The 17,006-nt window shown below is 40.7% G+C and overlaps 1 protein-coding gene across 1 annotated transcript in view; it reads right to left on the minus strand.

Moving 5' to 3' along the window:
• Positions 1–14,696: 14,696 nt before the first annotated feature.
• The window catches only part of PHLPP1 (PH domain and leucine rich repeat protein phosphatase 1), a 137,544-nt gene continuing 135,234 nt past the window's right edge, over positions 14,697–17,006 (minus strand). Inside the window, exon 17 of the mRNA XM_069730639.1 lies at positions 14,697–16,984. Within this exon, the coding sequence (XP_069586740.1) occupies positions 15,839–16,984 (1,146 nt within the window). The 3' untranslated portion in view covers positions 14,697–15,838. The remainder of the gene's footprint in view (positions 16,985–17,006) is intronic.

Genomic DNA, 17,006 nt, shown 5'->3' on the forward strand with positions numbered 1-17,006 from the left:
CTTAATAAAAAGTCTATTATTGAAGGAAGCAGGCAAGGGGAACTTGCCCTATACATTCATGTGGCACGAGAGTTGTAAGATTTTAATTCTTGCACGACTCCAAATAAACTTTAAACATCATAACAGTGGAAAATCCTAAGTGTGAGAAGTATTGTATGGTACTAATGAGCACAAGAGGTGGAAATTTAAAGGGACTGTCAGCTCAGAATGGCTGTGCAAACTAAGTCGTACTGTTCAGTGCCTCATGGTAGGGCCAGTCATTTATATACACCTTCCCATCTGCCTGCAGTGCCTCCATCTCCACCACCCTCTCTTTTGATTGACAGCTCTGGTTTCATAGAGCCAGAGAAGGGCGGAGATAGAGGGAAAACAAGCAGGTGGGAAGGTGTATGTATATCTTCCAAGGAGAGGAAGAAATGTCAGCACTCACATAGACTCACATAGGTCTGGATACACATGATGAGAGCATTATACTGCCTCTGTACAAATCCCTAGTTAGACCGCACATGGAGTACTGTGTCCAGTTTTGGGCACCGGTGCTCAGGAAGGATATAATGGAACTAGAGAGAGTACAAAGGAGGGCAACAAAATTAATAAAGGGGATGGGAGAACTACAATACCCAGATAGATTAGCGAAATTAGGATTATTTAGTCTAGAAAAAAGACGACTGAGGGGCGATCTAATAACCATGTATAAGTATATAAGGGGACAATACAAATATCTCGCTGAGGATCTGTTTATACCAAGGAAGGTGACGGGCACAAGGGGGCATTCTTTGCGTCTGGAGGAGAGAAGGTTTTTCCACCAACATAGAAGAGGATTCTTTACTGTTAGGGCAGTGAGAATCTGGAATTGCTTGCCTGAGGAGGTGGTGATGGCGAACTCAGTCGAGGGGTTCAAGAGAGGCCTGGATGTCTTCCTGGAGCAGAACAATATTGTATCATACAATTATTAGGTTCTGTAGAAGGACGTAGATCTGGGGATTTATTATGATGGAATATAGGCTGAACTGGATGGACAAATGTCTTTTTTCGGCCTTACTAACTATGTTACTATGTTACTATGTTACATAGCAGTCCATTTTTATTTTAACATCCTGAACAATATCAAAGTACGGTAGTGCTATTATTGAAAATGCAGGGATTTCAGAAATGTGCAATTTTTTTTATATATTTATTAGTACAATATATATATTTTTTACTATATATATATATATATATATATATATTTTTTTTTTTTTTTTTTAATATGGGACTTTTACTTTTTGCAGCTATCACAGCAAAGCTCCTGCATTGCTAGGCTTCATTTTATAACTGTCAGTGCTGGAGACAAAATTCGTTAGCTCATTCTAACCCTCTTGCTAGAGTCCGGTGACCCAGATATCATGCTCGGACCTGGGCGATGATTAGAGAGCAGAGGGTGCCCCCTCCCTCTGCCTTCCTCCTAAATGTATTGATTGCAGTATATAGAGGGTTAAACTGTGCAGGCACCGCTCCTGGCAGTGAGTGGCGGGTATTAGCAGTCATATCAGCTGAACACCCAGCAGCGATCGTGCTCGCATAGTTCTTGTGCGTGCAAATCGCCAGGGCATATCCATACGTCCAAGGTCAGTAAGTACTTACCAACCTGGGGGTTTGGCTACATCCAAGGTCATGAAGGGGTTAAATTTCCTTCATTTCCCCAGATCTTTTATGACCTTATGGGGTACAGAATATGTTAAATGAATGAAAAAGAAATACATAAATAAAAGGAAAAGAAAGAGCTGCTGCTAATCCAAATCACTGTTACTACCTCATAAAAAACATAAAAAAAAAACATGTGTCCGATATATAAAAATAATGGTTACGGAAAGGGGAACAAATGTTAAATAGCTACTTAAGTAAATATTTGGCGTTATAAAAAAAATAGAAACAAAACCCTACATTCTTTATTGCCCCACCAATATCCGCCCAAAAAAATAAAGAAAAAAAACGGTATGAAAATAAAAGGCTCCATTTATCATGAAAAAATTATGCAAAAATATTTGAATAGTATCTGAATGAGCAAACATTTTTACAGCTCTTTAAAAACTTAGTCATAAATTTTATGTACTTGTTCTTGATCTCAACATGGAGTATCTGGCCTTGTGCTTTTATTGAATCAATTTTCCTTCTGGATAATCAGATATTGATGTGCTGTGATCATATTCTTTCCTACCTTAAAGGGCGCAGTGGGCTTTATATATTTATCATTGTATATGATTAATCTTCCCCATCATACAGATAAGTCTTCAGGATCTGTTATCCCATGGCGCCAGCAGGTGGCAGACAGCTTACACTGTTTATTACACACGATTACTATGCACAATAGCAATACATTTTCTGTGTGAATGTGTTATATTCACTATAGCAAGTTTACTGCACATTTTAGACACTTTGTTTAATATATGCACTCAACAATAAACTTGGAACACCAAGAGGAAAGTCTTATATAATTTCAATAATTCAAAAGTATCTCAATATATTTAGTAGAGAGTATGAGCGCACGAGTAGAAATACTTGCATACACACATCTTGGCATGCTATCAATGAGGTCATTGATTAATCATGCCATCATAGCCTGTAGAGTCTTTGGACTTGTCACCCATTGAGCACATCTTAGAAGTCATTGGTTGGCAATTATAAAAAGCAGCTGCCAGCAGCGGTTCTTGAGGTTTTCTGTGCACAGATGCATTCAGCGTGGCAGAACAGTCCAACAAAAAACCATTAATAACCTCATTGATAACAGCCAAGGCATGTAAGTGTGTGTATTTCTGCATGTGGTGCTCACTCGCTGCTGAAAATGTTAAGATTTTTTTTATTTGCCCATTAACATGTCTAGCATTCCTGTAATTTTAATAACTCCATAACTTTTCCTTCTACATGTTGCAATTTCAAGCTAGAGTGAAGCATTATATTTTCTATATACATCATGTAGTAGTGATAATTATTGGGGATTGGTTTGATTAAATTTACTTATTTTGTCCATTCTAAGCCATTTTACCTATTGAAACCTCTTTTGGTGCATTTTTTTAAATCTTTGTGCTCCTTTGTGGTGCGGAATTCCACATTGGTGCGCATGCATCACTTCGGGTAATGTCGCACTCCATTTGTGGTTGACATGTAATTTCCAGCTGGTTACCGACGTAATGCCTTAATGTATGGCGCTTCATAGACATGAGCTGTGTTCTATGGTGAACCGCGTAAGTTATTTCTATGTGACAGGGGTCAAGGCGCTCCATGGTAGGACACTATGATAGGATTGTTGAAAATTATTTAAAGTAGGGTTATTACATTAGTAGTGGCCATATGGATTTATGAATATTGAGCCTTGGTTGACTTGCATCTTATATCGGCTATACGATCCAGGCTAGAACACATGCCAAATTCCTGAAGAAATGGCCATGCTTTTATCTATATGACAATCATGGGAATATATAATTGGTCATTTCACATTTGCTCAATTTAAACCTGCATTCAAATGATCATTGGTTTTACTACTTCCATTGACTATACCAATTTGGGCAGACTACACTTTAAGGCCAGTTTCACACGTCAAGAGTCTCCAGTACGTGTTTTCTCCTGCACCGTAGACACTGACACACATAGACCCATTCAGATGCATGGGTCTACACACGTCAACGTGTTTTGACGGACCGTATGTCCATTTTTACCCGGACACACGGGCCGCCAAACGTGCCACACACGTGTACACAGAGAACAGTGTACACTGTCGCTCCATGTGCATGGATGGCCACCGGGGAAGCGCTGTTCTCCTGCGTGTGGTGCTGAATGCTGCCTTCATCCATTGTCCCCTGCTCTGCCGGCAGCAGCATGAGCAGGGGACAATGATTAAAAGAAAAACACGATGTGGGGTCCCCCCTACGTTTTTCAACCAACCCGGCAAAACTCACAGGTGCAGGTACCTAAGCCTAAGCTGGAGTATATTTAGATAAAAAAAAAAAAAAAAGGGGGGGGATCCGATGTTGCTCCAGAAAAGACGAGCTCTATGCGAGTACAACGCGATTTTTCTCACCTAGCATCCGTATAACATGCGCATGCAATGTGTTTTTAACATCAGCTTTTACATACAGTATTTCTCTCTTTTAAAGCTAGTTTACAAACTAATAAATCGATCTTATACAAAGATAGAATAAATAGGATAGATGTCCTGTAAATCGTTTATTATATGAAGAGTGCTTGTGAAATGAACACCCTTTAGTGCCTTTTATGTGGCACTAAAGAGTGTTTAGCCTTATTAAACCCATTAAATAATTGGAAACAAATGGCATAGGATCACCTTTATTTTTAATAACCTGCTGAGTGAAAGCAAACAGCTGGTGTTCTTGTTCTGGGAAGGGGCCACTATCCATGGATTTTCCCAGTCTATTAATATCAGCTCTCACCCGTCTGCTTAGCCTTTTACTGGCTATAAAAAAAAATGGGTGACACCCCCTTTCCCCCCAAAAAAAAGAGAAAATAGTTACATTGGGCCCCTCCCTATTTTAAAAAACCAGCCAAGGCTAAGCAGACAGACAGCTGGGGGGGGGGGGGGGGGGATGATAATAGGATGGGAAGGGGCCATGATATTGACCCATTCGCAGACCAATAACACTGGCCCTCAGCCACTCCAGAAATGGTGCATCCATTATATTCGCCAATTCTGGCACTTAGCCACAGCTTTTCCCAATTGTCCTGGCGTGTTGGCAATCAGTGTAATGGTTTTAGGGTTGATGCCAGCTGTGTAATGCCCAAGGGTTAATAATGGAGAGACTTCTCTCAACCATCCCCATTACTTACCCTGTAAGTTAAAAGAAAAATCAAACAGAAAAGTGCTTTACTTTTAAAAAGCAGTCCCAGAAAATTACCCTTTTACCCATTTAAAACCATAAAAAAAGGGTCCGCCGTAATCCATATTATGAGCATTGACCGATTTACAAACATTGGTCAGAGTGGAATGTGATATTTTCTCTCATTGCACTTGTCTGATTTATTCGCTTACTCGTACTCATTGACAATCTAAAATTCCACCGTATAGCAAGCAGATTACAGGTGATTGTGCAGCTGCGGGGGTGGGGTGCCCGTTTTCAGGTATCACAAAGAAAAATAAGCCTAGTTTATGTTTGCCTTCTTAATGGTTGCGTACACCGTGATCAGTGTCAAGCATTGTGTGTACATATTAGAAGTGCTTCCTCCTCCAGACCCAGTGATCATACTATGAGGACTGTGCATAGGGAGGGAATATGAGCAGCTGAGTGCTAGGAGACTATTTAACCTACAAGCTGAATTTCTCTTATAACCATGGTAAATACATTAGTTGCAGGTGATATCAGCAATAAAAAAAACAAAAAAAGTGTTAACACTATCATACTGCTAAGTTTTTGAAGACCCTAAGGTGGGATCAGCACTAAAAACAAAAAAAACAAAAAAAAAAGTAAAAAAGAGAAAAAAAACAAGCTCCTTCAAATAACCTAACAGCCCTGCCCCGACAAAAAAAAAAAAAAAAAATTGGCATTCTCTTGATGAGCTTCAAGAGGTAGTCACCGGGAATGGTTTTCACTTCACAGGTGTGCCCTGTCAGGTTTAATAAGTGGGATTTCTTGCCTTATAAATGGGGTTGGGACCATCAGTTGTGTTGTGCAGAATTCTGGTGGATACACAGCTGATAGTCCTACTGAATCGACTGTTAGAATTTGTATTCTGGCAAGAAAAAAGCAGCCAAGTAAAGAAAAACGAGTGGCCATCATTACTTTAAGAAATGAAGGTCAGCCAGTCCGAAAAATTGGGAAAACTTTGAAAGTGTCCCCAAATGCAGTGGCAAAAACCATCAAGCGCTACAAAGAAACTGTCTCACATGAGGACTGCCCCAGGAAAGGAAGACCAAGAGTCACCTCTGCTTCTGAGGATGAGTTTATCCAAGTCACCAATACCAGAAATCGCAGGTTAACAGCAGCTCTGATTAGACACTAGGACAAAGCCACACAGAGTTCTAGCAGTAGACACATCTCTACAACAACTGTTAAGAGGAGACTTTGTGCAGCAGGCCTTCATGGTAAAACAGCTGCTAGGAAACCACTGCTAAGGACAGGCAACAAGCAGAAAAGACTTGTTTGGGTTAAAGAACACAAGGAATGGACATTAGACCAGTGGAAATCTGTGCTTTGGTCTGATGAGTCCAAATTTGAGATCTTTGGTTCCAACCACCGTGTGTTTGTGCGACGCAGAAAAGGTGAACGGATGGACTCTACATGCCTGGTTCCCACCGTGAAACATGGAGGAGATGTGATGGTGTTGGGGTGCTTTGCTGGTGACACTGTTGGGGATTTATTAAACATTGAAGGCATACTGAACCAGCATGGCTACCACAGCATCTTGCAGCGGCATGCTATTCCATCCGGTTTGCGTTTAGTTGGACCATCATTTATTTTTCAACAGGACACACCTCCAGGCTGTGTAAGGGCTATTTGACCAAGAAGGAGAGTGATGGGGTGCTATGCCATATGACCTGGCCTCCACAATCACGAGACCTGAACCCAATCGAGATGGTTTGGAGTGAGCTGGACCGCAGAGTGAAGGCAAAAGGGCCAACAAGTGCCAAGCATCTCTGGGAACTCCTTCAAGATTGTTGGAAGACCATTCCCGGTGACTACCTCTTGAAGCTCATCAAGAGAATGCCAAGAGTGTGCAAAGCAGTCATCAAAGCAAAAGGTGGCTACTTTGAAGAACCTAGAATTTAAGACATATTTTCAGTTTCACACTTTTTTTGTAAAAATATATTATTCCCCATGTGTTAATTCATAGTTTTGATGCCTTCAGTGTGAATGTACAATTTTCAGTCATAAAAATACAGAAAAATCTGTAAATGAGGATGTGTCCAAACTTTTGGTCTGTACTGTATTACTGTATATATGTGCATATATGTTTTTGGTCCATTGTAGTTTAACAACAACAATAGTTTAATTGACATATTTCCTTCCTTTCCTTACATTTCCCCATCCCCAAATATGTGGGGGAGGGAATAGACATTAAAATTAACTTTAAAGCATTAAAAAGTAGGCAAATGTATTTATTTCTACATTGGTCATTGCTATAGTAAATTAATAATCAAATATATTTTATCTTAAAAGGGAAACTCAGTAGAATCAAGCCTCTCCTGAGCAGTCTACATGGACATGCAGGTCAGAGAAATTCAAATCAAATGACTCCTTGAGATCTGTGATCTAAGGTCTTTTTCCAGAGAAATCCATATTTTTCTTGATATGTAAATGAGCTGTTAAAATTTATGGGCCGGACACTGATCTCCTTAAGAATCTGACTCCAGATCTTATTTTAACCCTGCTGTTCTGTTAGGTCAAAAATGACCGTTTTTGAAATTCTATAATGTTATAAAAATTCAGCGCGTGATTCCGAGACTTGAGGCTCCCTGACTTTTCGTCATTAGGGGGGTACTCTCTGTGGGATTTTTTTTTTTTTTAATTTTTGTTTACTTTATTTGGTACAATTTTTTTTACACTTGTACTGTTCGGTCAAAAATGACCGATAGGCCTTTATTCAGCTCTCCAGACAATTTTTGACAAAAATAAAGGTGCTATCACCTCATTTTGAACTATATATTGCATCTACTACTATTTATCAATGTATCTGACTACTTTTGGTCAGAAAAGATTTACACATACCAACATTTTCAAGTTGCGATACAGCCGACGGATTCGCTTCCAGTATAGCTATGCGCAATTTATTTCACTGGTTTTTATTTACCCTGCTGTTCATATAGATCTAGTTCCATTCAGTTGTCAACATTTTATATTGTAAATCATGATTTTCTGATTTTCCATGTTTTTGCTGGTTGTACAGTATTACACTGTGCAATGCTGTCCTAAGCAGAATTCACCTAAAGTGTTATACTGTGAGCTTTTTCCTGCTGCAGGGTGGTGTCTGCTCTGATCTTATCTGTAGACAGATAACATAGCAGTGTAGAGTTTCAGTTCAGCTGGAGACAACACAGAGTGAGCAGAGGTTCAGACGTCAGAGCTCTGAAGTCCCATTTTTACAGGTATGTTACAGATAAATTATTCTTTTATTCTAAAATTATTCAATATTCTCACTGCTGTGATAAAATGGATGATAGGGGGTTAGCATTAGGGTTGTGTAGACTCAATGTCTGCTTATGAGTATATATTCTCACTGCTGTGATAGAATGAGTGCATGCCTCATTTTTGTTTGAGACGCTCCAGCACCATAATCACAGGGCATATCTCAATGTGTGACGGGACGTTATTGTGTGTATTGTTGCGAAATTGTTTTGATTTTTTTTTTCATTCATTGTTTATGGATATATTTGATTTTTTCATTCAACAGTGATGCCTTACAGCATGAGAAGAAGACACTTCACCCAAGCTGAATTGGAGGAGTTTATAAACGACTCCGATACAGACGAGGATGTCCCACCTGAAAATGTCTCCGAAGAGGAGGACAACATTAGTGAGGATGAAGATATTGCCGAGAACTCGGATTCTGAGGGTGAATCTGATGTGGAAACCCCGACAACCGGTCTGACGCAAGAAATCAATTCAAAAAACAAAGATGTCGTTTGGAAATTGCAGCCTCCTGCTCCGACTGGTAGAAGGTCTTCATCAAATGTCATCACAGATACTCCAGGTCCCACTAGATATGCAATTGCTAGAATTGATGACATTCAATCGGCATTCCTATTATTCATAAATATAGCCATGCAAAATATACTTATCCAAATGACAAACATTGAGGGAAAAAAGGTTTATGGCGATAAATGGAAGAACTTCGATGTGACGGCTATGAATGCTTACATCGGGTTACTTCTATTAGCTGGAGTATACAAATCATATGGAGAGTCCACTAAAAGTTTGTGGAATTCGGAAACGGGGCGCCATATATTTAGGGCCACCATGTCTTTAGAAAGATTCCACGAAATTTCCAGAGTTCTACGGTTTGATGACAAAACGGATAGATCTGAAAGAAGAAGCACAGATAAACTTGCCCCAATTAGGGATTTGTGGAGTAAATGGGTCGAGATACTCCCAAAATGTTATAATACCGTAGAAAATGTCACTGTTGATGAACAGCTGGTGTCATTTAGAGGCAGGTGCCCATTCAGGCAATACATTCCAAGTAAACCAGCAAAATACGGTATAAAAATCTGGACTCTGTGTGACAGTAAAACATCATATGCTGCAAATGTTCAAGTATATATTGGAAAAAACCCTCTAGAAAGACCTGAAAAAAACCAAGGCATGAGGGTAGTTTTGGACTTGACCCATGGACTCAAAGGGAGAAACGTTACCTGTGACAATTTCTTCACATCCTACCAATTGGGGCAGATGTTACAAAAAAACAATATAACTATGCTGGGTACTGTACGAAAAAATAAACCTGAACTTCCACAGGGTATCCTCAATAAGAGAGACGTACACAGTTCAATGTTTTATTTTACAAAGGACACTACGGTAGTGTCGTACGTTCCCAAAAAAAATAAACAAGTTATCCTCATGAGCACCATGCACCATGATGCAAAAATAAGTGAGAGAGATGACAGAAAGCCAGACATGATTCTTCACTATAACGCCACTAAAGGTGCTGTTGACACATTAGAACAGCTTGTAGGCACGTATACATGTAAAAGAAAAACAAATAGGTGGCCTATGATTCTCTTTTACAACCTGATCGATGTATCTGCCTATAATGCCTTTGTATTGTGGCGGGAAATAAACCCCAAATGGCAAGAAAAAAAATTACACAAATGACGGCTTTTTATTGAGGAATTGGGGAAGTCTCTCACTAATCCATATGTAAAAACACGGCCACGAAATCCAAGAAATGAGAGTGCAGAAAAAGTGGCCCGGCAAATTCGAGAGCATGGTGGAGACGGCGAGCCAACAGCTTCGACCACCACTGATACTGAAACGGCTTCCACCATCGCAACCAGCTGCAAGCGAAAAAGATGCTCATTCTGTCCAACGTCCAGTAACCATAAATCTAATATTATGTGTTGCAAATGTGCAAAATACTTGTGCAAGCGTCATGTAAATTATACATGTGATCAATGCAAGTAATACATTGATCGCATTTATCATTTGTTTTTGACAAAAAACCTTTTTTTTTTTTTGAAAAGTTTGTATATAGTTTAGAATAAAGAAAAGTTTTTATGTGCAATATGAAGCAAATATTGCAAAAAATGTTAATTTATTTGATTCAAAAAATAAAAGTTTTTGATTTAATTTTTCATCTGATTATTGAAAACCATGTTCACATACAGTAAAACAATGCAACAGGTAATCAAATAACACTTGAATTAGGTACAAATCACAACTTTGTTAGGTCCGGTCAAAAATGACCGGGAACAGTATAAGTGTATAAAAAACAACGTTTTTTGCCATTTTATAGAGAAAAAAGCTTTTTTTTTTTTTTTGCCTTTGAAAAAAGTATATCTACATAATGTTTGATATTATTACTTATAGTTAACATTTAGATCAAGATTTTTTTTTTTATCTGCAAAAATAATCAACTTTTACAAAAATCGAAAAAATACCATGTTCCCTTTTGGATATAAAAAAAATATAAAACAAGCTTTGTATTTATTTTTTTTTCTGGTATTTGAACAACCATCTTCACAAGCAATATAATAGTGCAAAAACGGTTTAAAAAAACCACTTAGATTAGCTAAAAATGATTATTTTATAAGGACGGTCAAAAATGACCGGGAACAGTACAAGTGTATGTGAAATCTAAACAGAACAGCAGGGTTAAACGAAAGGGGACATTACCAAAATGAGACATGATACTGACTGTCTACTGTCCTGATCTACAGCTCTTGCATTTAAAATAAGCTCTGGAAGTAGCTTGAGAGCAAGATCTGTGTCTCAAAGAAACGGCTAGCAAATTATTATGGTCGTATACACGAGCCCTTATGAGGGTTGATCCTACTGGTAGATTCCCTTTAAGATGTGAGCACCCCCATATTGTATTTTCATGAGATGTTCTGTTGATCCTACTTATGTCTTTTTAAACTATACTTTACAGATTTTATCCATACAAAAGACATTTATTGAATCATAATCAACTGGTTTATTGATAATATAACTTGCGTAGAAATCTCACGTACTCAGCTTTGATATTGGTGTAATATTGAATGTTGGGGGATACAGAAATGCACCAAAGAAAAGTAGATGAAGCACAGAAAATATAAAATGTTACAGATGTGTCAGTTAATTTTACGTTGCCCGCAGGACAACATAAGACTGGTGACCTTGAACATGTCTTGTATTATCTACTGGATTGTATGCAGTAGTTCACATAACATTATTGTTTTCCAACTGAAGAGCTCAAATTCTCTACATTGTAAGTATAAGCTGCAGGGTCTTCTGTACCCATCTGGTAGTTGCAGCTGCAGGGGGCACGTGGAGGTGCATCTCCGATGTAGATCCAGCGCTTCAGGACATTCAATTCAGTAAGTAATACAGCAGAATATTCCGAGTGTCACTAGTTTTATGGTACCTCCTGATAAAGCATAAAGCTGGTACTCGTTGAGCCATACATTTCCTTATAAAATAAAAAAATTTACATAAAGTCTTTAAAATCAATATCAGAAACAAAACTGGATGACATCTAGTAGTAAAGTGTGGTGCCATGGTAGCCATCCGCTGACCAGAACAGGAGTTGTTCAATGTCTTTTTTGACCAAGTAGATGGGAGATACAATCTTTCAAGAAAGCGTTTACGTTAATACATATACAGTATTGTACGGACCATAAGATGCACCCCAAGTTTTCAGAAGGAAAATAGGGGGAAACAAATTAATGTAACAAATGGGTGTCTGTCTTCCAGTCCGAATTCGGCTTTCCGGGGGAGATTGGCAGTGCTGGTGGAGCGTGGTCACGGGGGTGTTCGGTGGTCCGGTGATATGACTCCCATCCCAGGCTGGTACAACAGTGCTCGTGGTGTGGGGGCTCCGCTGACATTTTCTGAAAGCCCAGAGCCCCTGCACATTCACTGCTTTTGTTGAGGAGAGCCATAAGATCAAATACTTAATTAACCTCAAGACATAAGAGATTGAGAGAAGCAACCCATAACGTGTATTGTTTAACCTTACATATTCTCTCAGATCAAAGTGAAACACTAAAGATGGCCGCCATTTCCTGTATCAGAGCCATGTGCTGGTATCCAAGATGACGCCCACCCTGATGACCTCATGGATCCACAAACAGTGACGCCTACCTTGATGACCTCATGGACCAACCCACCCTGATGACCTCATGGATCCACCCATGGACTTGCTCATTGCCCAACCCACTAACCAATGGAATGCATCCGATCACTCCCATTTTAAAGCTAACCGAGCCCCCTTACAGGGGTTATATAAATCTGTGTCCTGACTAAATAAAGCCCTTGGAGCTGAGCCATAGATTGATCATGGAGAGTTTACATCTGACTATGTTGTCATATGTTTATTTCTTTGGTGCGCACCTGATCAATATCCATTAGGCCAGGAGTAGGCAACGAGTGAACATTTATTAATTGTTCAACCTAACATATTGTGATGCAGTAGCCTCCGGGAAATCCCACCCAGGCTAGTGCGGCACGTTCGGCGGTGCTCTGTGGTGCGGGGGCCTCCGCCAGCATTTCGTGAATGCCTAGAGCCCCCTGTACATCGATAACTGCCAAGATCTCAATCTGAGCATGCGCCGCCCCCGGCGGCCATTTTCCCAGTGGCTACTGCATCGCAGTAATGCATGTTCCGGGGGGCTCTGGGCTTCCACAAAATGCCAGCGGAGCCCCCCCGCACCACAGAGCACTGCTGAACCTGCCACACCACCCTAAGAAGGGAGTGTGATCATCGCCCTGTAGAGTCGGAGTGCCGCAGAATCGTGCGACTCCTGCAGCCGCCACACTACTTGTAAGTATATTCTGACTATAAGACGCACCCCCATTTTTCCCTAAAATTTTTTTGGGAAAAAGTGCGTCAGTCTGAAAAATACAGTATTTGGGGCTAAAACAAAATAACTTTTGCAATTGTGTTTCATTAAAAATGTTGCACCGTTCTGCTTTGATGCACATTCAACTTTGCCAAAGTATGTGTTTAAATCAGCTTTAAAGGGCCACTGTTACCCTCCTCCAGCCGTTATAAACTAAAAGAGCCACCTTGTGTAGCAGTAATGTTGCATTCTAACAAGGTGGCTCTTTTAGTTTTGTGTTCATGTATTACTAAAATAAAGCGTTTTGAAACGTTTTAAAAATACCTGTCTTTGTCCATGGAGGCGGGTCTGAAGCCTCCTCTGTGAAGCGCTCAACTGCCGTCACTCATCTTTTCTGGGGCGATGGTCGCCGCCCCCTGCGCGCTGTTTTCTTCTGAAATCCGGCGCCTGCACTGTGCGTGCCTGCCTGGGGCAGGCGCAGTGAGAATTGGCTGTCATAGATCTCAGATGCCGGGTTCCTGCCTGTGTGGGCAGTGCGGCCACCCTGTTACTGAATCCGCGCCCCGCACTGTGTTATGCATTATGCACAGTGCGGGGCTGGGATTCCTGGGCATGCGCACTGCGCTTGTCAGACGCTCCCCCAGGTTCCCCGCCTTCCAGCGTCGGACTGTGCAGGAATCTGCCCAGGAATCCCAGCCCCGCACTGTGCATAATGCATAACACAGTGCGGGGCGCGGATTCAGTAACAGGGTGGCCGCACTGCCCGCACAGGCAGGAACCCGGCATCTGAGAGCTATGACGGCCAATTCTCACTGCGCCTGCCCCAGGCAGGCACGCACAGCGCAGGCGCCGGATTTCAGAAGAAAACAGCGCGCAGGGGGCGGCGACCATCGCCCCAGAAGAGATGAGTGACTGCAGTTGGGCGCTTCACAGAGGAGGCTTCAGACCCGCCTCCATGGACAAAGACAGGTATTTTTGAAAAGTTTCAAAACGCTTTATTTTAGTAATACATGAACACAAAACTAAAAGAGCCACCTTGTTAGAATGCAACATTACTGCTACACAAGGTGGCTCTTTTAGTTTATAACGGCTGGAGGGGGGTGACAGTGGCCCTTTAAGTATCTTAAAAAGAAAACAAAGGAGAAACTTAAAATAGTTCCAAACGCTAGCAATGGATCATCAGGATGAAGTCACAGATTCTCAGTTAACTCGATCTGCAGCCAGCAATGCAGTGTAACAGGCTTATTTTAAGCCAAAAATACAAGCATTTAACATAAAATAAATAAATTGGTGAATAAACCCCCTTTATTTCTCTTCCTCAGGCACTGGGTAGTACAGAATTTCTAAGGTTTGTAGCCCTGTTCATAAGTATTGTGATATACCAGTTTCTGTAGCAAACCGTGCCTTACGGAGGAGACAAAGCATCTCGAAAGCTTGCATCTGAATTCTAATCATCTGGCCAATAAAAAGGCCTAATATATCTACACCTCTCGGGTAAAACCATCTTTATCTGCTATACTCAATGGCAGGCGGTTGGATTTGATTTAACACATAGCGGCATTTCACAATTCTTTTACGGCCCACAAATAAATAAGAATGGAACTAATCCATCTGCAATTGAAATTCCATCTGTGTCCAAGTGTTGTGTTCATGTAATATTTAGGGAAATTGTGGTGTAGATGAAAGGCTTCAACCGTTCATAGTCAAGAAGTGCACGAGGGACAACATGCGGTGTTATTTGTAAAGTTTGAGGTTTATTATACCAAAAATGATGACGTTTTTCATTTGTGCATTCAGCATTGATATAACTCTGGTAAAGCTGAATCTACGTGAGCTTCGTACAATCATGCTGGATTGTGGTTGCAGCAATACAGAACACAGTCTTGAAAAGGAGGGAAAACATGGTCCAGCGGATATATTGTTCATTTTATTTTTTGTTCCAGAAAAATCACATTTTTCAACACAGCCACTAAAATGAACTGTGGGCTTGATTGATATAAAAAACACCTTCAATTTGTAGCAATTTTATGCTGGTTGTGCCTTTTCAAAGCTAAAAAATATATTAAATTTCCCCAGTAATGCACTCGTCAGCTGAGATAGTCCTGTTGTGGCCATCTAGCGAAAGCAACCTTCTGACGGCGGCACCAACACACGGTGTCATTATGAATACTATACATCGGCTATATACACTGACCCTTCAACTGCTAGGAGAAGCCACCTTGTTTCCCCCAACAGGTTCATCCAGCAGTGAAAGTCATAATTTCCTAATCAGCTGTTCTCTCAGAGAAAATTAGTGAAACTCCGTGATTTAAGGTCACCGGAAAGAGTAAGCAACTCCTAAGAGTTAAAGTCATATTGATCTACAAATGTCTAGCACTTCCCACAGTCCCTCTCATACCCAACAGGCGTCACTCACATCCTCACTTCCAAAAGGAATTGTATGTTATGAGCCTTGACCATCTCCGCACACGGCCTTTTTTGTAATAAACAAAACTACTTTTTTTTATTAAAAAATATTACAAATCTGTATTATTTGTTTCTCTGCAATATATTAAATTTTTTTCATCAAAATCTTCAAACTTCAATTTTCCTTAAACATGATATCGTATGGAAAACAGTAATTAAAAGGCTGTTAAAGTTTTTAGATGGAAAGTTGATGGTTAGTTTAAAAAGAAAAAAAGGGTATGCTGTAAGTGACAAAATAGTATAGGAGGAGCAAGAATTGGGTGGTCACTAAGGTTTAAAAGGAAGTTGAGCACAGATGCTTGGGCTGAAAATAATAAGTACCTAAAATTCTGCTTTTCCCAGATCGCCGGGAGAGCAAGGGAAGCTCAGGGAGTTCTATTAAAATGCATTCAATGAGCAATGAAAGTGTCATAGTGGTGTGTCATAGTAGTCTGGTAACTGGTCCATTTGATATTGCCTGTGCTGCTGAAGCTGCAGCTGTTGTTGCTGCTGCTCCTGATGTTGCTTCATAATCTCCTTCACTTCCTCCTCAAGCTCTGGAGGTACAATAAACTGATCATCAGGATCTGGCTGGGCAGGTGCAGCAAAATAACCGCCAGTCTTTCGAAAAGGTGCATCTGCAGCAATTTCAATCAGGTTGTGACTTTTCTCAGAGGGCGCCACTGATCCATTTGCTCTTCTCTGGCGGCCAAGTGTATTGGAGGAAAAGTCTTGCCTCTTAGTTAATGTACCAAGGTCATCCTCATTGGCGCTTATAACAATGCCCTCATCACTAGGTTCTTGCACGGGTATGGGTATAGGTAATCCGCCATGCTTGGAACGGAAGCAGTGAATGTCCACTTCCACCTCTACTCTGCTGCCATTAGAAAAAACACCTTCAATGGGTTCCTCATCCTCACTGTCAAGACCATTGTCTGAAAAGGCACTAGAAAAAGTGGCACTAGACAGCTGACGTTGAAAGGAACTCGAAAGGCAAACAGGATGCAGTGTACATCGCTGCTCACTAGGGCAACCTACAGTGCCAATTCCGTTCTCATGAAGTGAAACTGCAGGAGGCTCATCAGAGGCCGTGGACCCAACTTCACTGCTCATTTCGGAGGTGGAAATCTCACTGCTTATTTCAGAGGCCAAGCCACTGCTAGAAGATGGCATGCCTAAACTTTCTGGAGCTCGGTCCTTAATAACATTGACAGACGGTGTAAAAATGCCCGGACTGGGAGGAGGAATACCACCATTAAGTTCACAACAGCAGAAGCAATCTTCTGTAACATTCAGCTGTACAACCACTGCGCTTAAGCTCCCGTTACATCCATAACTTTGAGCTAGGCTACACAACTTCTTAGAAGCTGCCAGAGCATCGGGGACATTCCGTATGGTCTCAATAGCCTCTTCCTCTGAAATACTATCCCATAAACCTTTGCTTCCAAGAATGAAGAACTCATCTTGCGGTGTTAGTGCCACAGACTGTACATGGGGACGCGGAGTAACACTGGGATGGAGGAAAGTATATCCCAAGATACGTGTGCAGTCAGTCACCCCATTCACTTTACCATCCTAAAAAAAAAAAAGAAAAAAA

The sequence above is a fragment of the Ranitomeya imitator genome, chromosome 6 (assembly GCF_032444005.1).
Source record: "Ranitomeya imitator isolate aRanImi1 chromosome 6, aRanImi1.pri, whole genome shotgun sequence".
Classification (NCBI taxonomy): Eukaryota; Metazoa; Chordata; class Amphibia; order Anura; family Dendrobatidae; genus Ranitomeya; species Ranitomeya imitator.